This window comes from Mastigoproctus giganteus, chromosome 3 (genome assembly GCF_048544385.1).
Source record: "Mastigoproctus giganteus isolate SK-2022 chromosome 3, ASM4854438v1, whole genome shotgun sequence".
Lineage (NCBI taxonomy): Eukaryota > Metazoa > Arthropoda > Arachnida > Uropygi > Thelyphonidae > Mastigoproctus > Mastigoproctus giganteus.
Window position 1 is genome coordinate 9,021,778 of NC_143577.1, and position 25,993 is coordinate 9,047,770.

The 25,993-nt window shown below is 38.2% G+C and overlaps 1 protein-coding gene across 1 annotated transcript in view; it reads left to right on the forward strand.

The window, feature by feature from the left end:
• Positions 1-25,700, forward strand: part of LOC150087650 (uncharacterized) — a 75,719-nt gene extending 50,019 nt beyond the window's left edge. The window contains exons 6-14 of the mRNA XM_090369900.1: positions 1,566-1,794; positions 9,568-9,699; positions 9,938-10,113; positions 10,460-10,593; positions 17,082-17,221; positions 18,799-18,880; positions 19,719-19,863; positions 21,766-21,931; positions 25,214-25,700. Of these exons, the coding sequence (XP_090226026.1) occupies positions 1,566-1,794; positions 9,568-9,699; positions 9,938-10,113; positions 10,460-10,593; positions 17,082-17,221; positions 18,799-18,880; positions 19,719-19,863; positions 21,766-21,931; positions 25,214-25,374 (1,365 nt within the window). The 3' untranslated portion in view covers positions 25,375-25,700. The remainder of the gene's footprint in view (positions 1-1,565; positions 1,795-9,567; positions 9,700-9,937; positions 10,114-10,459; positions 10,594-17,081; positions 17,222-18,798; positions 18,881-19,718; positions 19,864-21,765; positions 21,932-25,213) is intronic.
• Positions 25,701-25,993: the final 293 nt, after the last annotated feature.

Here is a 25,993-nt window from a genome sequence, read left to right on the forward strand (position 1 = left end):
CTCTGCCCCCTCAGTTTCGTAATCTGAGCAAGAGGAAGAATCCCATCAGAACTGAACCTGCTCAACCCATTCAAGGCCTTATACACCTCAATCAGATCACCTCGCAGATGCCTAGTCTCAAGACGCTGCAATTTGCAGAACTTAAGCCTTTCTTGGTAAACCACCCCTTCGTTCCCCTCACCAACCTTGTTGCCTTTCTCTGTACTCGTTTTAGCAACTCTACATTCTTCCTAAAATGAAGCCTCCAGACCTGTACTCAAGGCGTGGCCTGACCATTTTATATCTCGACTGCACAATTATTCCCAGGTCTTTTTCATTTTCTACTACTCTAAGTGTAGTACCACACAGTTGGTACGTTCCTCTGGGGTTGCTTCTACCCACATGCAGTACTTTGCATTTGTTAATGTTAAACTTCAGTTCACTTCTCAACCCATCTGCCCAACTTCCCTGTTGCAGTAGCACACTGTCATTAACAACTCTGCCAACCTTTGTGTCATCTTGATCAATATCATTGATAAATATATAAAGCAACAGTGGGCCCAACACCGAACCCTGGGAGACTCCACTAATAACATGAAGAGCAGTATCCATCGATTACCCCTCTCTGTCTTCTCCCACTCAACCTTTTATCCATTGTAGCAACTTACCCTTAATGCCATACCTCTCCAATTTGTACAGCAGTCTTCCATGAGCAACAGTATCAAAAGCTTTCCTGAAATCCAAGTATATGATATCAAAATTACTTCGATATCATTTACATATATAGATAAAAATAATTTAACTATTTATCGATCGATTTATTAATTATATATTTGTCGATTGCAACATTTATAAGTTTATAACTGTTGCAATTTTCGTACAAGAGAAGCCTTTCTTGTACGTAAATTTTACACCAAAAACACAAAAAAGAACTTAATAATAATAAAAGAGTTCTTCCAGTAATTTAAATTTTAATACTTAGACCTAATAAATTCAGGTTTGTTTTATATCCCCCCCCCCACTTCTCTCTCTCTCTCTCTCTAAGATGGCGCTTCTAAAGTGCAACTACAAGCTGTGTTGTAATTAGTTTTGGTTTGTCAATATTTGCTAAAGGCTAACCGGACGTAATGTTAAGTTCATATGCAAGGTTGTAAGTCTTGATTTTCATTTTTTTGTCCGAATCTTTTTTTTTGGGGGGGGGGGTGATATATTCTGTAGCAAATTATTATTTGAGTACAGTATTTACTATTTTAATTATCTCGACTGTACTTTAAATATGTAATAATTGTATTCAATCGTGGCTTTTATCTTCATGATGGGGGTTGAGCCACTGTTCAACTTGCTTTATTTTCTGACCCGATTAGTCTCGCATCTCCACCAGTTTTTCTGATTCTTGCAATATTATGGACATCATAGGAGGCGTGTTACAACCTCCCCTTATATCAAATACCGGATATAAGTGTGCAGTGTACAATTCTAAAGCGTTTTTTCTTTTCTGTAAATACGAACATTAGGGGAAATTTGTCCAAGTTCAAGTTCCATACGATGCCATCACCGTGAACCCATTAATTTTACTTTACTTCCAGGTGAATGGCCGTCAGGACTGTTTACGTCAATGCTCCGTGGAGTCGACTTTTGTGTGCCGTTCTGTCCTTTATCGTCCCGAAATACGGCCTGGTAAAGCCTTGTGTAACCTCTTCCATCTCGATCACATCCTCTTCCCTGATGGGGTCAAAGTCTTTGCTTCCGTTCCTTCCCAGCCGCTAGTTCGAGGCAGTGATCATTCTGGGTTCTACTTGGAAGCCACTTGTGAAAGTGAGTAATGATCCTGAAGACTTACCTTAGTTTAATTCAGACTTTCGGACTTCCCTTGTATAGGATAGTGCTTATAATTTTTAATTGGTTAATAATTTGCTTAATACAATAACGAAATTACAAAATGACTTAAGATTTACAAATACCCAACTGTTTTATAAATAAATATGCTTATAATGTTAATATAACTTTAATATAATATAATTTCATCCTGGTCTCTCCCATACCGGGTGGAATAAGACCAAGGTTCGAACCTCGCCAAAGGAGGGAAGCAATGTTATGGTTTTTATCACAACGTGGCCGAGTTAGTCGGTCTCAGTCGAGGGTGGCATGATTTCTTTCTGAGAAGCTAAAGTTTTTCATCCGGCAAATAGAAATCGATTACAAAACATCAATTTACAGAATAAAATTTTCTTAACTTTTGAAATAACCTCTAAAGGAGTCATTATCTCTGAAAACAGAATATTTTTATTTTTAAATAAGATTTTATTTCTGCTAATCACGTGTTTGCTGATTATAATTGGTAGCCTAGACGAGTTTCTCAAGAATTTGTCTAAGATGTTATGAAAAAAAAAAGTGAAAGAACCATGAGGGAGACAATTTCTTCTCTTTTCTCTGCACAGGAAGGAAATTTTATAGACTCCAATTAACGAGTCTGATGACCGGTTCTCACCAAAGGTCACACGGAGAACTCCATCAAAGAAAATTACAATCGTACGTTTGCATCGTATATTCTCCTTCTTCAGCCACTCTCGTACTTTAAGTATGAGAGTGACTGAAGAATAAACTTGCCAAAATTTATTTCTCCTTTAGTTGTACACCTTTTATTTCTGCTTATCCCCAAACGATTCTTTCATGCACTATTTCACAGCAATTATTTGCACCTGCTGAGGGGTCCGCTTTTGTTGGAGAGACTGCCGGCATTACAACTCTGTGGGGAGGATACCTGGCCCACCATCACGCTTGACAGCACCCGACTGATTGCAAGAGAACTCTGAAAGAAACCGTCAGGAAGCTGCAGACAGTTTAAAAAATACTTAAAATGATAGCATAAATATAAGACTTAAAACCCAAATTAAAACTTCAAGTTGCTAGTAGTCATTCATGGTTCAACTCGAAGCACACCGAACTACATTTTCTCCTTGAAGGAAGATGCCACATAAGGAGAAGTCAATACTAAGAGAGGTACAGCTAGCTCACTTTTCTTTCTTTCTTTCCTTTTACCGCGTTCAATACCTTTTTTCCTTCCTAAAAATCCCCTCTGTCAAAACTTGTTGGTTTAGAAGGGCAAATTTTTAGAAAGAATTTATACCAATTTGGATAAGAAAGAAACTAATCAACAATCGCTCAGTATACGCCATGAATTTCATCCTATTTATTCCAATACTCCTTTCTCTAAACTTTCTACCAATGTTTCTTTCTATTAAATCTGCTTGAACAGCTACTTGAAAATGCAATAAAAGCAACTGAATCTTTGCCTACAATAGTTGCTTTGTAATCGTAATTTATTAGCTGTTGTACAACTTCAGTTTCTTTTATTGTATCACATGGTGTCACACAAGAGTCTCCTTTGAGTCCTCATACGTTTGTGCTGTATCTAAAAGATTTATCGTTGTGTTTTAGATCATCCAATGGAAACTGTTGCCGGTTTATCTCATTTCACTCCTTTAAAGGAGTATAAAGAAGTTTTTTTTTTTTGTTTGTTTTTCTTTTCTCCCGGCGTCAGAGCCCAGTCTTCCTACCCAAGGGGATGTTTGCCAACTCAGTGTACATTATTATGTACATTGAGTTGAATTTGCATTAACATACCCTTGTGTAGCAAGACTGGTCTGTAATGCTGGTTAAGGCACAAAGTCGGGAATGGCTAGTATGTGGCGATCAGTTTTTCGATGTTTGCGAGGAAGACTGGTTCGTCCTCGAGATCTTTCCGTCTTCGAACAAGGAATGATTGCGTGGGGCAAGATTTGTAGATGCCGGTATCTCGACAACGGCCAACATGGTTAAGTACTCCCGCTCTGTGGGGTCGCGTGTCCATCAAGACTGGCTCAACAGCAGTCGAATAACCAGCAGAGGTCGCGCGTTGGACAGCCATATGTGGTCGACGCCGGTGGTGAGTGTTGTGTGTGTCTCGTCTAGTAACACAGCAGCGACGCAGCACAGTGGCCCAGCTCACCACCCAGTACAACATAATGCAAGATCAATATCCACATGGACTACGCGCCGGATATTAGCTCGTATAGGCTATGGCACTTGATGGTCGTCACGAGTATTCGTGACGATCATAGACTGCCAGACACAAGCCCATTGTGAGATGCAAGAAACTGTGGGTTGCATGGGCTCGTCAGCGCCAACGCTTTATCACCGATTTGTGGAAACTTGTAGCCTAGTCTGATGAATATCGTTTCTAACTCTATCATATGGTTGAACGTATCAGCATTTCGAGAAAACAACACGGGGCCATGGTATCCGGATGGTTTGTTAGTGTTTGGCAGGCTGGAAGCAGTGTTGTTATGGTTTGGGGAGTGTTTACTTAGTATGCCCTGCGTCCTTTAATTACCCTTAATCAATGGCTGGACTGGAACGCCTATCTTTCTGTCGCTGACCAAGTATACCCCTTTATGATGACAGTATATCTAACCAACTCTGTGGCGTATACCAACAAGATAACATGCCATGCCACAAGGATGGACAGGTTTATTTTTATTTTTCAAACTTAAATCATGCTGACTAGATTCAGGGATATGCCAATGAATTCTCCCTCCTCCCATGGCAGACCAACTCAGCCGATCTCAATCCATTGAACATGTTTGGGATCTACTCGATAAGACATTATCATCCACCTGACAATGTAAGGGTACTAATGGACGCATTGTGCAACCCATGAGTAGCACCACCACAGAACATGTTGCAACATCTAATTTCCATGCTAAGACGAGTACGGGCTGTATTACGGATAAAAGGGGTGGGACACAAGGTATTAGATAAGTGTTGCTAATGCAAAGCCAAGTCAGTGTACGAGTCACTCATCTCGTATATATTTTATTATTGTAATATAAGTTGCTGGAAACCTCGGGCTGTAACCTTGGACAGTACTGAAGTGTCTTTATATGTGGAAGTCTCCCAGTAGGGATTTCATATCCCTTAAACGAGGTGTTTAAAAGCTTTTGCATTGTATTTGGCTAGACCAAAGTTCCTCACAAAATCATCCTGTTCTTGCTGATTAGATGAATGTGGCACTTGATCTGCACAGACTTCTGAGATGTAATCCCAAGTTACCCAGTTTAACAGATTCATTGTCCAATTCTGTGGAATACAGAAGTAGCAGATCATACAATGGTTTGTGGGCTCTCTCGATATTCGAGGTATTCATTTAATATTATCCTGCAACTACCACAGCAGAAATGAGGTACCCATAACTTGTATTGTATTGACCACCCACAGGCATTCTAAAATGGGCTTCATGGCAGTGCAAAATTTGGTACCACTGATATTGTGTCTACAAACAAAACTTTCATTTATGTCGATTTTTTCAGGGAGAAGGGCTGTGAAATCGTAACTGGATCTGAAGTTTTCCCAAGGACCAACAGAACATAAGTTGAAAATTTTGGCCTCGATCCGACTTTTTTGTTCTAGAGCAATACGCAAATACACTTTCATTTACATGAATAGGTTTTTTTTCGGTGGGGTGTCAGGGGCGGCTATGATTGAGCTTAAAAGCCCTCTAGGACCAACGAAACACACTGAAAATGTGATATAGAATGAACTTTTTCTTATTAAGTAATGTCTAAACATCCGATAACATACTTCCATTACAAGTTAAATAATGTTCTCAATAAATATTACGAAACATTATAATATTTATTACTCTTCTCCCGTATACTTTTTTATGTCTCTTTGCTCTCTGTATCTAATGCAGAGGATTCATTTTCTAATAGATCGATGTTACTTTTCGAGGTCAGTTTTTTTTAGAACTAATAGCCTTTGCGGTCCACCCGAAGTCCAAAGTGAAGACACAGATAAAAATCTAAGTGAACCCAAGCGAAACTAACCCGGCCACAAAGACATCGGCTAACAGACCCCGGCCTTTGTTTGCGGTCGGCTGAGTGCAGTACGAAACTCCCTTTCACCCCATTATTTCTTCCACGGTGAAACTGAAACTCGCTAAAACTAATCCCGATGTGGACAAGTGCGGGAATTTATCCCCTTAATAAGTTCGTGTTCCGAAGGTATTAGTTACGAGTTGAGCCTTTTCCGGTGCGACATTTATGTACCCGCCGGCCCTCTCCTCATCTGCTTCCATAGGAATTTTCATGCATGTAATAATGCACTTTATTTTGAGAGTAGAATTTCCTCCTGCCGTGTATTGCATGGCTTCTTTATGTGCCGGCCCTTCCTTACCCGTGTTATCAGTTCGCTGGTTGCTTAAGGAAACTAATAATTTCGATAGCAATTACAGCGCGCGCTGAGGAAGTAAATGTGTCCGTGTACACGACAAACTAGGAGGGCGGATCCGGCCGTGACATCTAATAAAAGACGTTGCCCGAGGATATAAAAGTCGAGATGGTTCTCTTTAATCTCCTCCCATTCAAAGTCTACGAATTCTCTTCCTTCTTCCTATGACGAGAAACTAATTGAGAAACATCCAGCTAAGAGGAATTTACAATTTAAAAAGAATTCCTTTTTATTTGGAGGGGGTGATCTGAGAGATGTAACTCGCGTTTTAATCCAATCGTAATTGGTTGAGTGACGAAAGCAACAGTATTTGCTGTGAGGTACGTGACTTGACTAACTGGAGGCAGGACTTCACCTGTTACAACTATTCGTACACAGGTAACCTCACTATGATTTTTTTGCAGCTTAAAAATGTACTTAGGAGAAGAAGAAACAGCATCTGTTTCTTCTTCTCCTAAGAGAAAATATAGAGATTAAGAATTCGATCAATTTTAGAAGAGGAAATAAGTCTTGTTTGGGATTGTTACGGATCTTATCTTTTTCGAATACCTCAAACTATGTTCCAAGGAACATTGTCCTATGATTGCCATCGTCAAAATGTGCCCATCTAATCCTTCCTTGAATTTTGCCAAACTGTTCTCCTTGGCCAACCTTACAGGTAATTTATTGCAATGTTCCACAACACGTTGTCCAATGGTAAAACTTAACGTCTACTCTACTCTTGTTCTCTAGAATTTTACGGTTGTGCCCTGTGGTTCTTGTCTCACTCCCAGTGCGAATGTTCCCCTTCAAGGTGTCTACTTGCTAAACTCTGCAAACCACATCTTCTAAGCCGTTCCTCAGAGGAATAATGTTCAGCACTCTACGCTAAGTTAATCGCTCTTCTTTGACTTTCTGCAGAAGTTTTATATCATTCTTCAGATGCAGCTTCCAGACCTGGAGAGAATATTCTGGTTAGATGGTCTTGTAGAGGGATAACAGCTTCCTCTCTACTTACAACGTTTTGGTGAATCATAAAGAAAGCACTTTCATTGAATGCTGAAAATTAATGACTCTCTGTATAGTAATTCCCAGGTCTTTTAATTCCAATCCTTTAATTCCTCTCCTATAATCTAAAAACTACTCCTGGATTTACATCTGGAAGGATTAAACACTTGTCTTCCCATGTGTGTTCTTGTTTACACTGGCACGACTACCAGAGGAGTTTGGTGAAAAGGCCCAGGTTCCAATCCCGAATAACCCAATACGATCCCCTAAGGCTTTCCATATATTAAGATCAGAAGACCTGTTGGCAGAATCAGTTCATATCCGACAGTATTTGGGGGATATCAATTACTCTCTTACCGTGTTCTATTCTTAATGCGTCAACAGGGGTTATCGCCGAATAGGATCTGATTAACCTATCTGAAGACGAATTAAAACAAGAACTACAAGATGATGGGTTATAAACTTCAGGCGGATAATGATGAAACAAGATGGTATATTAGTCCTACACGAACTATAATCCATACTTTCCACAATCTCAAACTACCACCAACAGTCAAACAGTACATTTAAACTGTCGTATTATACCATATTCCAAAACCCCTATGGTGATTTAAGTGCCAGGAGTTTGGACCCTTCCAAACTGTCGGGATATGGCTACCTGTATTAACTGGAAACACCCATACTGATTGCACATCAAAGACACCAAAGTGTCCTGACTGTGGTGAGGAGCACACTCCAAAGATATAGGTTGGAAATAGGAAAAACAGATCCAGCACAACATTATTTATCATAATCTCCGATTAGCCAACTTTTTCTGCGATCACTCAGAGACAAATATCATACCATACAAACAGAGACAAATCTTCTGTCCAGTGAATCAACAACTGAGTGGGCAAGACCTGTACTGTTTACTATATCTTCAATACAAATTCCACCCAAGCTATAAATAGCTATAATTACACCGATAACAGTACACCTGATTCATGTTTCTCAACAAAAGAAAAACACCTCCAAATCTCCTCATGGAAGGAAAAGACAAATCACTCCAAGATGACTCGCCCCTAGAAATATTTACCGAAGAATAAATGGCATACAGCAACTGCCCCTCGGAAGTCAAGCGTTTCAATAAAATTAAGTAAATTAATATCCTACAACGGGACAGTAGAGGTCACCGTTGTAATTTTAATGACATCAGTGGCCTACTTGTCCAGTGCGATCCTACACTCTTCTGCTTCCATCAAAGAAATCTACCACCTTCCCAAAAGTGAACAGGACCATTCGGATTTACACAATACGATTTTCACGATCATAACGCAAATACTTCAGTGCATGAAAAGTTAGTTTTATTAATTAACTCTCACGTTCCCTCAAAACCAGTCCCTTTAAGAACTCGTCTTGAAGCAATCGCTGCTCTCATCAGACATAACGGTTGTCTCACTGTATTTGCCTCCCAACCAGAAAATTACATATGCAGAGCTAGAAGAACTAGTTACACAACTTCCCTAATCAACAATCCCTACAACCGATCTGGGAGATTGGTTGTAAGCCGACCGGCCTAGCCGAGTGGGTAAAGTACCTGCCCGGCAACCCAAAGGTCGCGGGTTCGATTCCCGCCTCGGGCTTGGATCAAAGTACTGCAAAAAACCTTGGGAGGTGCAATATGGCCACAGAAGCCGATGCGCCAACAACTACCAAATCAAAAAAAAAAAAAAAAAAAAAAAGATTGGTTGTAGGAGTTTAATCGCGTCACCAACTTAGACCATATTGCGCCGTGTATAATTGCGTGTATTCTGTGGTTGGTTTTTTTCTGTTTGCTGGACGAAAAGCCCTCGTGGGTAGCACAGTTGGTAGGATCGCCGTCCTCTCCACACCGGGTGGAAAAGATCTGAGTTCAAATCCCGTCGATGATGGGAGGAATTTTTATGGGTTTTTTCACAAAGTGGCTGTTTTTCTACCACAAACTTTCTCACGGAACCACAAACCACAAACTTTGTGGTTCCCTGTTTTTCTACCACAAAGTTAAAACCATGCTACACTCTCCTGTGATCGACTAAATTAGCCACGTTGTGAAAAAGGCCCATAAAAATTCCTCACGTCATCGACGGGACTCGAACTCAGGTCTTTTCCACCCAGTGTGGGGAGGACGACGATTCTACCAACTGCACTAATTTGTAGTGTTTTAAAGGCATTTTAAATTTTTACGTGGCGCATGTCTAATAGGGCCGAGGCAGTCCTCTCCCCTCTGTAGCAACATCCGTGACGCTTGGTTCACTGCAACGCTAGTGTACGGTTAAATTTTAAAATCGTAATTCTTATTTGCTTCTTCTTCCACAGATGGCAGCGTTAGTCAGTCTCCACGGACTCCATCTGACGATCAGGTTAGCGATGCAACCACAATAAGGACATCTCCGCTTGTGGAGGAGGGCTCCGACGCGTCTTGTGACTCTTATGGCGTATGTTATGATGGTAAGTCCCCTAGAAAGTTTTACTATAAATTTTGTCTGCATCTCATTTCAGTGGGAGTATTATACTGATTCCAACAAGTATTTGGGATCATAAAAGTTCTTGAAACCTATAGCACTGCAGTACCATGGAAGGATTCAGGGTTGGTGAGCGAGCGAGAAAAAACTTGTTGACTTTGTTCTTAAATTTCTGTAAAAACACCAAAGTAATTTTATTTAAGCAATTCTTCATTTCTTTGTAGTGTCCATCCAATGTACCGATTCCAAGATCAGCGTCTTCGTGAGAACGAACGAACCATTCCACGGTCGAATTTATGCTCTTGGAAGGAGTGAGACTTGCAATGCTCACGTGCATAATAGTCAGCATTTCCGGTTGGATATCTCTCTAGTGGGACAGGAATGCAACACCCAGGCACTGGTAAACGATAAGTAACTGCTGTGAATTGTTTGTATACAGACATTCTGTCGATTTGATCTTTATAACTCCATCTTATTTGTTTAAACGGTTATAACTCAATCCAATTTCAAAACTTAAATTTCTCCCTAAATAATATTAATCGCAACCCTTTTGCTGGTATAGTAAACTGCCTCCACCTACCTGTTGCTGTTGTAGAGAGTGCCATTAGTATTTTAATTACTGTAATGGCCCTGGTTACATACCAGACATTGCTAACAGGAATCAGGGGCATTCATAATTCTTAAATGTCAATATCTTTAATTTGTAACCAGGAGAATAGCGTTTCTAAAAGTATTTCTGTTCGCAGGGAGGGGTGTACACGAATACAGTGGTTCTTCAACACCACAATGTGGTATTAACCAAGGCCGATAAGATGTACAATGTTCGCTGCACGTACGAGACAACATCAAGAAATGTGTCATTTGGCATGATACCTGTCAGGTAAGTGAATAGATATTTGTCATCATAGCACAGTCATAGCGTACAACTACCCTACCGAAAGTATTGAGGCACCATCTCGTTGGAATCCACTAATTTTAGAGAACAAATTAATGAGTGTAGACTCGTCTTTGGTTCCATTGACATGGTTCCATAAATCCGTATGGATTTATGCCGCGAGGTCTAAAATCCGCTGTAGATAGTTAAGGCGCGTATGGCATCCAGTCATCTGTCCACGTTCAAAGTCCCGAAGATCTTATTGGCGTGGCATATATAGATGTAAAACAATACATCAATATAATGCATTATACAACTTCCAATTTACACCGAGTTTTGTCTCACAGTTCCAGGGGCTGATTTCTTCAGAGACGCATGAGTCGCTAGCCAGAGATTCTCCAACAAGCGGCTAAAGGAAATGATGCAGAGGACTTATTGACTTTGCCTACCGATTGATAGACAAAGGGTATACCAATAGGTAAGCAAGGGCAGCTTATGATTCACTGTCTCGATACTTTCTGGTAACGTACTGTATGTGTCATATTGAGAGATGTATGCCATAATGAATGAATTCTTAAATAATTCATCTGAATATTTTCTATCTTTTTATTTATTCAATTATTTGATAATTAATTATTATTTAATTGTAATCCTGTATAACTCATTCTGCCTACTGCATTCTGTTTAAACAAAATCTTCCCTTGCGGTTGGCACAGTGATTACGATCATCTCTTTCCACACTGGGTGCAAAAGTCCTGTTTCTCTTTGAAATAAATGGTAATGGATGTTTTTTTTTTTTTAACACTGTTGCGAGAATGAAATGATTTTACCTCCAAAAAATCCTGGTTTCGGTCTTTGGTTCAACAAAGAGGGAAACCAACCGAGGAATGTACTGAATTTGTGGGTTTGAAGAAAGATGCACTAATCAGGAAACAGCGAGCTATCCACGCAGATCTGTGGTATAAAAACAATATTAACTAATCAACAGGCTGAAATTTCTGACATTAACGCCCAAATTAAAAATCTGACATCAATTATGTCTTGCCACTTAAGGGAAGCTAGGAAGAATTCTGAACCTACTCTCGAAACCAATGGGCTCAAAGTGAATACGAATTCTTCATTAACTGACGATGCCCTCAGTATTGAGACCAGATCTTCACCTTCCACCGGCCTCAATACTTCTACTGCTGCAAATATTAATTTGCCCAAGCCTGCTAACATTCATGACTCAAGTCATTCAACTGAGCAATTTATTGCCAAACAGACTCTGTTAGATGATTCTTCTGATGTAAATAGAACCACTCCTCCCACCTACTCTCCTCTGCGGAACAGTTCTGTCTGTACCTCTATTTCACAAGCTCAGAGTCACCAAGCGCAATCCTCTTCAACATCAGTTAAGGCAACATATGCAAAAATAATTGCTGCCACATCTAATGAGGTCTGCAAACCTGTCTGTAGATCTGCCGCCACAGCGAGTAAACCTGTTTCTAATTGCCAGTCTCAAATATCACACCAAAGATCAAAACAGAACAAACCGTCAGAAAATATTAAAGCATCTATATCTCAAGATACTTTCTCCAAGCTTCCAGCCATAACTCATCAAACACAGAACGCTTCACGGACAGACCATCAAGGGAGTCCAAAATCTCCTCTCCACCGGCATAGCAATCAGATACCCTGCTATCTACACATACTACGTTCTCCTCTCGTCATAGAATACCCAGATCCCTACTGTTCAGTGTTTACCTTCAGAATTGCAGGAATGTAACTACTGCAGAAAAATCTCAGTTACTCAAACACAAGTATAATATCACAATTATTCCCACAAAAGACCGAATTTTTCTTTCTAGACTTGGACCCGCAACTAAATCTGAAGATCTTATCAACCTAATTAAAGAAGAATATGGTTTCGGAGTAGATGTCCGTTCTCTGAAGACACGATGTCCCGCCTACTCATCTTTTATAATAACATGCCTTCCATCACAAACAGAAAAAGTGCTGAATCTAAGATCCCTTTTATCAGGGGCTCTAGTAAAACGCTTCACGGACAGACCATCAAGGGAGTCCAAAATCTCCTCTCCACCGGCATAGCAATCAGATACCCTGCTATCTACACATACTACGTTCTCCTCTCGTCATAGAATACCCAGATCCCTACTGTTCAGTGTTTACCTTCAGAATTGCAGGAGTATAATTAGCAACCTAAACCACTTCAGAGCAATCCAAGGCTCACATATTTACGACATTTACCTGCTCACTGAAACCTGGCTCTCCATTGATATTGATGATCAGGAGATTATAGATGGACAATATACAATCCATAGAAAGGACAGAGGATCTCGTGGAGGCGGAGTAGCTATTATACATTCTAACCATATACTCTGTGAAACCGCATCAAATTTCACAAATATTGAATCAGTATACTGCCTTCTTCATCTTGGCAAGTTAAAAGTTTTTTAATAGTATTGCTTTATTTTCCACCTCCCTTAACTAATATAGACCTCCAGTACTTAGAAAGCTCGCTGGAATCAATCTTCCCACTAATTCAATCTGCCGACATAGCAATGGTTTTGGGTGACTTTAACTGTCAAATGGCCAATTTAGGATCTTCTTCTCCATCACTGCAGACTAGGGCTCTCTTTAATATGCTTCACAGCTATGGTCTGGAACAAATTTGCAACTTTCCAACCAGAGAAAATGCCTACCTCGACCTAATATTTTCCTCTACTCATATAGATGTTCACACCGACAACCCCATATTTCACTCGGATCATTCACCAATTACTTTTGACATCACAGTGACTTCTCATAACTTCAAATGCAGCTCCCGTACTCCTCGTTTCAATTTCAGAAAGGCTGACTGGCCTCTGCTCAACCTAGCTCTAAGAAATGTAGACAAGCAGCTCGCTGACGCTATGGATGACATCGATGTGCTCACCAGCAACCTGATTAACTGTGTCCATTCAGTTATATCTGACATTGTTCCTCAATCCCATCTTACCGCACGCTCTACCTACCCGCACTGGTATAACAGTGAACTAATACGTAAAATTAAATCCAAAGAATTCTACAGAAACAAGTATAAGCAAACAGGTGACAGTCAATACTATGAAATATTCAGCCAACTCCGCAAAGAAGTGAAAACTCTCATATTAAACTCCTACAACATGTATACAGAGTCAGTTCAGGATAGTCTGCTTACTCACAGAGATATCAAACCATTCTGGAATTTCATGAAGCATAAGAACATTACCAGTAGAAAGTTACAACTCCGTAACGCAGATGGAATTCTCTTATCTGACGAATTCAGTATTGCTCAAGAGTTTGCCAAACACTTTTCCAGAATTCAAACAAATGATACATTGAGACCTGCCTCATTTCCTGACTTCACACCTGTTAAAGATGATATCCTTATTAATCTCTTTATCACTGATGAAGATTTAAATTCGGCATTAAAAAGCATGAAAAATGACTATACTAGAGGCCCAGATGATATTCCAGGCTTATTTTGGAAAAGGACTGTCACTACATTGAAACCCCTCATACTGCGGATCTTCAACCTGTCTCTCAGGCTGGGGAAGTATCCTAAGCACTTTAAGCAGGTCAATATAGTTCCTATTTTCAAAAAAGGTGATAAAAATGACGTATGCGATTACAGACCCATAACCTTGCAAAACAGCCTGGCTAAACTCTTCGACACAGCAGTGCACAAACATCTCTTCGAATTCTTCAAGCCTTTTATTGATCAGAATCAACATGGTTTCTGCAGTGGCAAGTCAGTAGTCACAAATTTACTTCCTTTCTGGCAATACACCTCGGAAGCTCTTGATAACCACCTACAAGTTGATGCAGTCTACACAGACATATCTAAGGCATTTGATAAAGTCCCGCACGAACAACTTCTGGAAAAACTTAAGCTATATGGTATCCGTGACCCTTTGCTCTCATGGCTACGCAGCTATATTACGCATCGTTCCTTGAGCGTTATCATAGATCAAGTGAACTCAGACTGTTTTATACCACTAAGCGGAGTACCACAAGGCTCTCCCTTAGGTCCTCTTCTCTTCATTGTTTTCGTAAATGATCTTCCTTCTTTCATGTACACCTCCAATGTTCAAGTTGCTCTCTATGCAGATGATCTTAAGATCTACTCAGCAGTGAAGGAGACTACCGATTCTCAACAGCTTCAATGTGCTCTCAATAAATTCTCTCTGTGGCTATCTCTGAATGGCTTGTCTGCTAACCCCTCGAAGTGCAAAGTAATCTCTTTCTCATCTTGCAGATCTCCACAACTAATGAATACGGAGTATAGTATTAACTCTGTGATCATCGAAAGGTGTGACCAAGTTAACGACTTAGGGATTCTCTTTTCCAGCAGTGCTAAATTCGATGCCCATGTCCTTAAAATCACCAGCAAAGCATTCAAAACACTGGGATTCATCAAACGGAACACATACAAGTTCAAAAGCTACAGATATGCGGTTATCCTCTATGAAACTATTGTTCTGCCAATCCTTGAATTCAGTTCACCCATCTGGAATCCTCACACAAAGACTTTAACTAACAAAATTGAAGCAGTCCAAAAAAACTTTGTCCGTTACCTTACGTACCGCAATCCTCTATTCTATCACTCAGTGTATTATGAATCGCTGTGTGATTACTTTCATCTGAGGCCTCTGTGCACTAGAAGAGTTATTGCTGACATCGCCCTTCTAGCCAAAGTAATCACTGGAATTTACGAAGCATCTGATATTCTGAGTAAAATAAACTTCAATGCTCCTTGTAGACAAGTCAGGAACCTTACACCGTTTCGCCTTGACTCTGCCAACACGGACTTAATGAAGTTCAGTCCACTGAACAAAATCAGCAAATGACTCTTGCATTGACTTCTTTGACAACTCCCAATCACTGAACTCCATCCACAAGTTTGCCTCTTCACTTAAACTGCAAAGTGACTAGCTCACATCTAATTATTGTAGTTTATTATTATTTGTTATATTATTTTTCTATTTTCTAACGGATTAGTTATTACTTGTTTTACCGGTAACTTAATTTAATACAATCCTCTTTTGTACATATGCTTTTATTGTTTGAATCTATATCAATGTTTATCGTCCTGTTGGATTTCATATTATTGTTATTATGTTTATTGATCTGATCTCAGATACACTGTTAATGGTTACCTGTTGTGTATCTTGTTTTTAATAAAATAAAATAAAATAAAATCTCTCAAATAGAATCACTAATCTCGGCATTGCACGCAGACAGTCAGCTCCTCGGTCAATTGGTGATCAAAGGTCTGCGCTGGTGGAAGAATGGGGATTTTTTTGTCACAGAATCTTAATAGACACCCTTACATCGAGCAAGCCTGATTGCTGTCAGGCCTGTTTAGCAGTTAGAGGGGTTCATACGCCATACTGATGTCATGTGACCATATTTTCGAGCATCTTGTCGACTCTGTATTGTGAACTTTTTGGCAGTTCTTATACAACCCCTATAAATGTCCCTTACTTGTGCGAAGTCCCAAATTTTGTCCCGTTTCATCGCAAGCTGCACGAGTTACATCACGTTTTCTAAGTGTTCTGTTATTTTTGTCGAACAGTGTAGTTAAAAAAACACACCAGGGATTACAAATAACGTGAAATCAATTTTTATTTCGAATTGAATCGTAGTAGTTTAAATATCATTGTCAAATAAATCTTCCAACTTGTTTAAAGCTAACAGTTAAGAACAAGCAAGTAAAATTGCAGGTAAAATTAAAGCAAACAAGGAGTGAACAACATTCGTAGTTTTGTCCCCTGTGACCCTGCTCCCACGAAATAAAACAACGGGCACTTAGAGCCAGGGATTATTACTCTGTCGGGATGTGCTATTAGTCCCTGGAGCGACATTAGTCCCAACTTCTTTCGTCCGCTGACAATTCTAGGCCCATTAACTGAGTTCCTCTGCTTAACGAGCCGCTTTCTCAGCAAGTAATTTGACTGTGGGTGTAACATTGGGGGATCTATTGTTGTCTTCTCTTGAAGTGACCAGACACAAACAAAGCTGGGGTTAGTATATTCAGAAATTTTCTGGTCGCGTAGTGCATGATGGTCGCTTACAAATATGGAACCTTGACGAAATGGGACATCCAATTCTTTGGACAGGTTGTGCAGCGACTACTTGTCGCGCTATCATTCAGTTTAATCCAGTTTAAGCAAGACCAAATTTAGGCATGACGATAACCTAAGTAAAGCAATTCAAAGAGGCCCCAAAATATGTTAATTCACCCTTTTATCTTTAAAAAAAAAAAAAAAAAAGGAAACAGGAAGCCTTCCCCAGACAGAAAATCCTCAACTCATGGCTTATGCAGTATCTTAAGTAGACCTAATATCATGTCCTAAATCCGGCCCTGATTCTAGCTCTCTATCACTTGTGTACCTCGGACCGTTTAATGATGTAATGGCTAACACTACTGTAGCCTTACCTCTGATTCTTTTGTTTCCATTTTTTAGAGATCCGGACACTGTACAAGTGACCTCTGCGCCTGAAGCTCCGGCCCCAAAGATAATAATCTATGGAACTGATGGAAGAGAAGCCTCTACTGTTCGCATCGGTGACAGATTGACTTTCCACATCCAAATTCCGGAAACGAGTGAGTTTTCATTTATATAAAATGTCATTTAGAGAAACTCCAAATATAAAATACAGACAGAAAGTGCATACCCTGAAGATTTCAGCAAGTTAACGTTGCAATGAAAAAACGAACGTCATTGGGGATTGTGCTCCCTGAATACAACGCGTAAACGTACTTCTCTTCACAGGATCAATACGTGTGCGCTGCTGAGGGTGAGTGCTACTTTGTTTTTTTCTTAATTTTATTTTTAACATTGGGATGTCCTATTATTCAGGGAGCAGGATCTTCAAGTATAAACCGCAATTGTAACATTAATTTGCTGCACTTGTTTCGTGGTAATAGTACTGTTTTCTGTCAAAGGCTCATCTGTTTATAATTTGTGCAAAGGAAACTAAATTTGCCTATTTTTGGGATGAAAAACCTTAGTTTCTGCGAAAAAGAAGTCCTGCCGGAGACCAGTTAACTCGGCCACAGTGTGGCAGAAGTCCATAATAGTCCCTCAAGTCGTTAAAGGAAAATATTAATAACAAAATGACAGTAGAGAAAGAAACTAAAATGTAAGAACTGGTTACTGTTGATATTGGACTTGAATTTCAGTAGGTGGTAATTATCAAGAAAATACATTTAGAGACAAACGTTGTCTCAGAGGACAGAGGTAGAAGAGATAAATAAGGAAGAGGAAAAAGTTAGTTCGGTGACTTTGGAACTGAATTTCAAATGGATGTTGACTACTTGAAGTAAGTCCAGTCTTAGAGTTCAATGAATCAGGATCAAGCATTTAAATTTAGTCAATGCAGCACTCCTTTCTCGATCGTTTTGCTGGTCCTTTTTCAATCGGGTGCACGGGTTCGCTGTACCGATCGCATCCTCCGCCCACTAGAACCGAACTTGATCCTCAGATGCGTCACGTGCTCGGCTGGTTTTGGAGAGAGAGATGGAGTTGCCGATTCAGGGAAAAAATATCCATGGAAGCATCTGTAGAAAGGTATGCAGCAAAAAGAGAATATCTGCGTGAGTTGAATTCGTTAGGAATTTTTAATTAATCCAATTCTCTTTCTTTGGAGAAATCCAAAATTGGTATTTTTATAAAGGTTTTGGGTGAGCCACCCCAGTTGTGGGAACAATATTTTTTCTAAGATCGATTTGTAAAATATTCTGATAGATGGACGTATGAAGTGAACAGTTTAAAAAGAAAAAAACTCAATGGATCAAAGAAGGCCCTCGAAAATCAGAAAACAATGTCATATGCAGAACGTAAGATTAAAGGCAACACGAAGATTGAAGTGGTTGGAAATTGAGTTTAAACTGAGTAAAGAAATGTTGTCTTGAAATTTGGGTGTTGTTTAAGTTGAACGTGGTCCATCAGATATATTTTTGAGGGGATTCAGACAGGATATTCAATTTATTATCATTCTGCGAGTAAAACCGACGAGAAATATTATTAAAAATTAAAATTCGAAATAATGGACTATGCCATTAGTTTCAAAATTATCTTCAGTTATAATATTTTAAAAGTAGTTTTATATAACTAATTTGATAATAAAGTTCTACTTCCAATGAAAAAAATAATTTTTTTTCTGCTTTCTTTCAATTAGCACCTTACGGTATATTTGCCCGCAGTTGCGTTGCCATGGCAAAGGATGCCAGAAGTATATTCGAAATCATCGATGAAAGAGGGTAAGTTATTTGTAAGGGAAATTTCAAAGCTTCCACCCAAAGTATAAGCAATTAATATTCAAATATTGTACCACATAACTGTTAAAAATTGGCTATATAGTATTTTGAAGTCTGAGTAATGTACAGTTCCAGTATTTTAAGTCTTAATATTTAGTGAGTAACTGGAGTGTGCAAAGAGAAAGAAAAAGGGAATGTCTGGAGAAAATGGTAATAGACAGGGAAGAGGTTATGATGGTTAAAAATATGTATTCAATGTACTTGGGAATAGAAAGTTTGAGGGAGAAGATGGCTGCATCACGTTTGAGATGGTTTGTACACATGAAGAGAATGAACTCGAACAGAATACCAAGAAGAATGTTTGAGATGAAAATGAACAAGAAGAGGCCGAGAGGAAGATCCCGGAAAAGATGGAGAAATTAGATTAGGGAAGATGTTGAAACGAAGGGAATTGAGTGGAAAAGCATGACAGAAGATAAGATTTGGAATGATGGAAGGCTTTGATTCATCTGACCTAACCCGGGGTAGGAACAGTGAGGAAGATACAGACCTGAAGAGAAGCGCCTTCTAGATTTATCTCAATTTATTAGAATTGTTATGTTTAAAAACGAAAGATATTTGTTGACAGACAGACTTTTTGAATAATTTTACCTGGTAATATTAAAATACATAAATTTCTTGGAGGGGATGCAAATATATTTTTGCACCCCTATGATTGCCCTACTGTTTTAACTATTAAATTTCAGTCTAATACATTTTTTCAGATTAATTTTACCTAGTTTATTTTATAATTTACTAGTAATTAATATAATTTAATAAGGTAGCGATATATTTTCTTTAGGTGTCCGGTGGATCCAATTATCTTCCCTCGCTTTATGCAAGTAGGAAATGCTTTGGAGAGCGCCTACGACGCCTTTCGTTTTACTGAATCCTACGGAGTCATCTTCCAGTGCAATGTCAAGTACTGTATTGGAAGTTGCGAACCAGTAAGTGTCTTTTTCGGATAAATATTTCTTGAACATAACTATACTGTAAACTCCATTTCGAACAATCTGCCTGCTCGGAAAACAATTTTACAATCGACTCCTAATATTTTTAATTACCAGAGTTGTTAATTTTCCAAATTCATATTCGGTCAACGAACTCGGATCTTTTTCCAGTTTTTCAACGATCTCAAATTTGTGATTGATGCTTTTGTTCCAGTGACATTTTGAAATGATTAGGCTATTCTAGGGCCCTAGGCGTAGTCCAAAGTTTTTACCATCGTTAGTATTCACAAAATCATATACGCTGATTGAGTACTTTATTAATTACCCCTACCCGGTTCATCCCAAAGGTATTAGATCGATATCCAGTCTGGGCCAACCAAACAAGCTGTTGGACTTCATTTTCCCTCGGACCACATTTTTTTGTTCTCACTGAATGGGATAGAGCATTATCATGCTGGAGCATAGAAGAGCCCATTCATAGAACAGTCCGAGCGACTTGGCATTGATAGTTTTTGATAATGCAACCAACGGTACGAGTCCAAACTGCAATAAACAGCAGTACACCATGACTCCGTATTGTGAGCACAAGACACCTACAGCAAATGACATTTCCTAGGCATATTTCACATCCACACTTGACTGTTTTGTCTGAAGACTGTGTAATGTGACTCGGTTTAAACAGTACAGTTCTAACTAAGTCAGATATTGTTCTGGTTCAGCAGTTCCAACTGAGCCACAACAATGTAGCGTTAGTATCTAAGGGCGTATGCGTGTATTATGTCTGTACAAGCATGAACACGTGTCGATTTGTATGTTGTACGAGCTGAAAATCCGGAATTACTCACATGGGGACAAGGAGGAGCTCTACTCCCTTCGTCTGAGATTGACTAGCCAACTAGAGCGCGAATTGAACTGGACAGCGATTCGCTCCAAATACAAACAATTTCGGAGAATATAAAGCATCTGCTTTGGTAGGAGAACCTATTGACAAAAAAAAAAAATAAAAATAAATTAGGGCCACCCGAGAATTGCCTCATCTACTAGCGTGCATAGTGTCTGCAAATTACACGTGTTCTCTAGTTCGTTTGCTTGTTTTGCTGGACGAAATACCCAAGGTTTCGTGAGATAGAAACCTTGTTGTCCAACCCCTGAGACCGACTAACTCAGCCGCGGAGTGAAAAATGGCCTATAAAAGTTCCTCTAATCATTCAAGGGATATTAACTCAAGCCTTTTCCCTGGTACGGGGAGGACGGTGATTCTAACCACTGTGCTACCCGCGCGGGAATATATTGAGAAGTGCTAATTGCGATTTGTTATTAGTTATGGTAAGGGTCAGAGACAAAGATCTCGGCAGTTCTTGGAGAGCGTCCAAGGAACTGGGCTATGTTATCGTCTGCAAAAGGCATCCTCTTTTCACTGGTGTACAAAAGCAGTCTATGGAGTTTTAGGACATTGACTAATTCCGTTTTTCTTACTGTTTGGAGGAAGGTGGAGCTTTTACGCTCTCAGAAAAGTAGGTCTTTATGGGTAAACGAAATAACTTCTGAAGGGGACAGTGTAAATTATTAAAATTCGTTCCACTGTTCATTAGGTAGTGAGTCGTTTTGGTTCTGTGAATACCACTCAAAATGAAAATTCTTGAGTAGTTCGTTGCAGAAGTATGAAGTTGAATAAAAACTATTTGCAATTAAAATATATTTTGCCGCCTTTCAAATCATTCGTTTTATGATTTGAAAAATGCTGCATATGACAAGCGAATTAAAAGTGCATTCATATTTCAAAACCTAAAATAAAAACCAGTTTTTAAAAAAAATAATCGTAAGGTATAAACTGTTTTACTGCGCTATTTCTTTGATTGAAATAATTCGAAACATTAACGTCGAATATTTTTATTAAAGGTCATCTGTGGCCATACTTTAGGCAGAGAAGAGTCGTGGGGTAGAAAGAAAAGGTCCCAGCCTGTAAAGCAAACTGATGAAATGACGTTAAGTAGAGAGATACTAGTTCTAGATATTGGAGATGAAGCTGCAGCATCCATGCAAGAAAAGCCACATGCGGCTAACAGTGAGTTTGCTTGATTTAATTATTTAATATTCTTTTTTTTCTAATGTTAAAAGTTATTCATTTCAATTAATACATCAAATTGTACGTGACATTGGGGAAATCTTCAAGTTAGAAGAATTGCATGTTGAACTAAATGGAGATGAGATTTTGTCCGGAGCTACAGATTTTTTTCAATGATCCGCGAACTTCAACACTTCAGGACTCCAACAACTCATAAAAATTATGAGAACATTCAAAGGGTGAGAGATTGGATCCAAAAATAAATACATTATTAAACTTTGTCTTCATCTGTCAGAGTTAAAAATAAATTCTGTTTATACTCCGGGACAACCAATGATCAGAGGAGTTCAGAAGATAGAGAGAATAGAAGAAACAGTGCCGTTTGTATTTAGCAGTCACTCAAGGCACGTGTACTTATGCACTCTCCCACCTGGCCACACGGCTACGGATCAAAAAACGAAAAGAAAATTAATACCAATTTGATAGTAAAACAAAATAAATCGGTCCTTAACACAATGTGGTTAACTGCTTAACCACATTGTGTTAAGGACCAATTTATTTTGTTTAACAGCTTTCCACATATGTGGAAAGCAGTTAAACTATGATAGGCGATAATTGGCCGTTGAAAACCGATCATTGCTCCCCAATGAACTGGTGCGAAAGAACAGTTCGGGTTCCACTGACAAAAGAAGCAGAATCCGAACTATGGCTTCCCCGAAACAAGGACAGTCAAGCAAGTTGCGAAGAGGTTGCGCTTGTTGGGGATTAAGAGTCAAATGGGTGTTCTTTTCCCCTCCAGCAGATGGTGAGCAATTTAAATTGATCCAACTCAGTCCAATCTAGTTTCAGATAATCGGCGAGTGAAGCTGCTCAGATCAAGAAACCTGTGCTGTGTTGATAGATATTAAGTTGAAGACATATAGATGAAGGCTAAAATCTATTAAAATTTCTCTTGAAATGATGGTTTAAAAGAATTAAAAAATAAAATAAATAAAATAGGTAACAATCTCTGATTTTTACCAAAGGTTTTACTCTGTTTAATTTTGGATTACTCAGGAATTTTTAGGTCACAGTAATGGAAACTAAAAAAGAGAAGAGTATCTAGAAATCATAATTAAAAGCATTAAAAATAATAAGAATGAAATAAGTGACCATATATATACAGTATATAATAATCTGGGTTTAATGCATGAGATCGTAGTCTGTCTGTCTGTTCCAGACAGACTACAACGATCAAATTTCTATTTGTAATTGAATAATATTGAAATTAAATAACTGTAATATTTAATTTTCCAGAAATCCTGAAAGATATCGCACAATTAGCTTTGTGCAAATAACTTTGTTATTTAATTCTTTTAAAATAATTTTGTGATAGATTTTGACAAAATATACTAAACCTGTAATTAAAGATGGCGCTGTTGTACTACGTTTCAGTACTTTATGTAATAATTGGATAAATATTTATATTTAAGATTATCTCATTGTTAATATTATGATAATATTATAATCTATAAAAGAAAATAAAAAGAAGTAATAAAATATGAATTTTAAAATTATTTAGGGTATTTTTTTTAGTAGATTCCTTCGGAATAAAAATCTTTTGAATTTTTTTATTAGTAATTATCACTTCTCGGTTGTTCAGTAATGATTAATTATTTTAAATCATAATGACGTTTGTTTAAAAACTATGAAAAAAGTATATTTTTAATAAGCGCATTTTGTAATACGGAATAAAGCATATAACAAAATCACTTATCAAAAATATACATGTATTTATTTGCCATTGAAAATTAAAAAATAATAAGTACAGTTATCGGTAGATGGCACTTGTGTCTCCACCTAATTATAATTTAATGTAAATATTAAGAATTATTAAAATATGATTGTAAATATTTTAAAAAATTAAAATATTATTGTAAATAATATAAATTTGCTGCAGCCTGTTTATTAGTATTTATTTAGGACGAAATTATTTATTTAGTACAGTAGACTCTCGATTATCCGAAGTGATGGGAAATAAATTTCTGAATAACCCGCAAAGTAAAGGAAAAACTGTAAATGTAGAAAAAACCATAAATTTATTTAATAACTACTGTTTTGATATTTATAAGATTATTCTACAGCATGAGAAGATTTTATATAAAATTAAAACGAATATATAATTTTCTGAAAAAATAAAAGAGGGAATTTCTCTTTTTCGATTAAAAAAAAAACAAACAAAGGGCAAAGGTGGGGATCCGATTTCTGAGAAATTCAAGGACCTTTTCTATAGGAAAATCACAAAATGTAAATAAACAAGTGTTAGGGTGTTAACATATTCCACTTATTTCTCTTTGTTATCCGACTTCATCATCATCATCAGCCATTTTCAATCCACTGCAGGATGAAGGCCTCTCCAGCAACTTTCCAGTTCCTTCTGTTTTGTGCAATGACCATCCATTTACTACCCACAGACTCATGAATTTCATCTGTCCATCTCCGTTGTCTTCCAGGTTTTCTTCTAGCTCCTCTTGGGTACCAGTCCGTTATTTTCTTAGTCCATCTGTCATATCTTCAGCTATGTGTCCTGCCAAAGACCATTTTAGTTCTTTAGTTTTGATAAGAATGTCCTTTACTTGAGTTTGCTGCCTAATCCATGAATTAAGGACTATAATTTCAACAGTCTGATTCCCAGTATAATTCGTTCCATTCTTCGCTGTGTAGTTCTCAGCTTCTCTTCCACTCTTTTGGTGAGTGCCCAAGTTTCACTTCCATAAGTCATGGTGGGGAGTATACATTGGTTCCTTACTTTACGTTTCAGACAAATTGGGATATTGCTCCTCAGTTTGTGACTATATTATCTGAATACTATCCATCCAAAATTTATTCTTCTCTTGACTTCCAGCCATTTATCATTATTACAGTTAATGACTTGTCCCAAATAAGTATATAACTACACCTTTTCAATTACTGCTCCTTCAATGATTATATCCCTTTCTGTGGCATACTTGTTCATCATTACTTTTGTTTTAGCCATATTAATCTTTAGTCCAAAATCCTTACTAACTCTGCATAACTGATTAAGGTTTTCTTCTAATTCTTTGGGATCGTGGCTTATGATCACAATGTCATCTGCAAATCGTAAATGGTTTAGGTACTCTCCATTCCATCCGACTTAAACTTCTGCAAACTACCGAGATTCCGGTTAATCCACTGCCCGCATAATCGAGAGTTTACTGTAAATGAGAATGTGACGTACTTGCACTAATACCATTTGCTAATAAAAGTTTTTGTATTTTTCAGCAACTTATACACTACACGACACAGTTACATTCTTCGAGACTTGTGCGTCAAAGACTACAGTGATGTCCCTCATAGTGTCCTGTTGTCTGTTATTGGTTGTCTACGTGTGTACAGTTGCCTACTTCGTGGCTCAGAGGAGATTGCTGAAACAATTACGTTAGGCCTAGTTAGTAATTAAGTATAATATCGCCATACCTTAACGAAGGAAAGGTTTAAGTGGATGGGTGATTGATTATCTAGGCTGTTAACTGAAAGACAATTACACTAGTTATTGCAGCTCGTGCATACGGAATTGATTTGCATAGTCATCCTGTAAGTATTCATGCATTTAGGTTTAACGAGGTGATACGGAAAGCAAGCCTCAATAGAAAGGTCGCGTAAATTTCGATACAGATTACACTCCCTGAATGATGGTAAGTTATTAATAGGACTATAATTTCAACCACAAATTTTAATTATTGAATTTACATTCGGATAATTTCGTATTTTCCGGTCTGAGAGAAAGTTGAGATGCTTAACTTTTATCGATGTATATAGGAATTGTTACATCTGCTACTTGGTTACATCAGAACTTACAAGCTGATATATCGATGTCTACGCGTGAAGTTTAAAATTGCGATTTTTTAATTGAATCTTGAGTTGATGCGGTAAATATAGAACGATAAATTTATTCCCAAAGAATATCCGATAAATAAAATTTTAATATTGCTGCAATTTCTTTCGTCACACCATCATTCTGGAACTGTAATGATAAGGTTTTTGGTGTAGCCTCGCATCAGG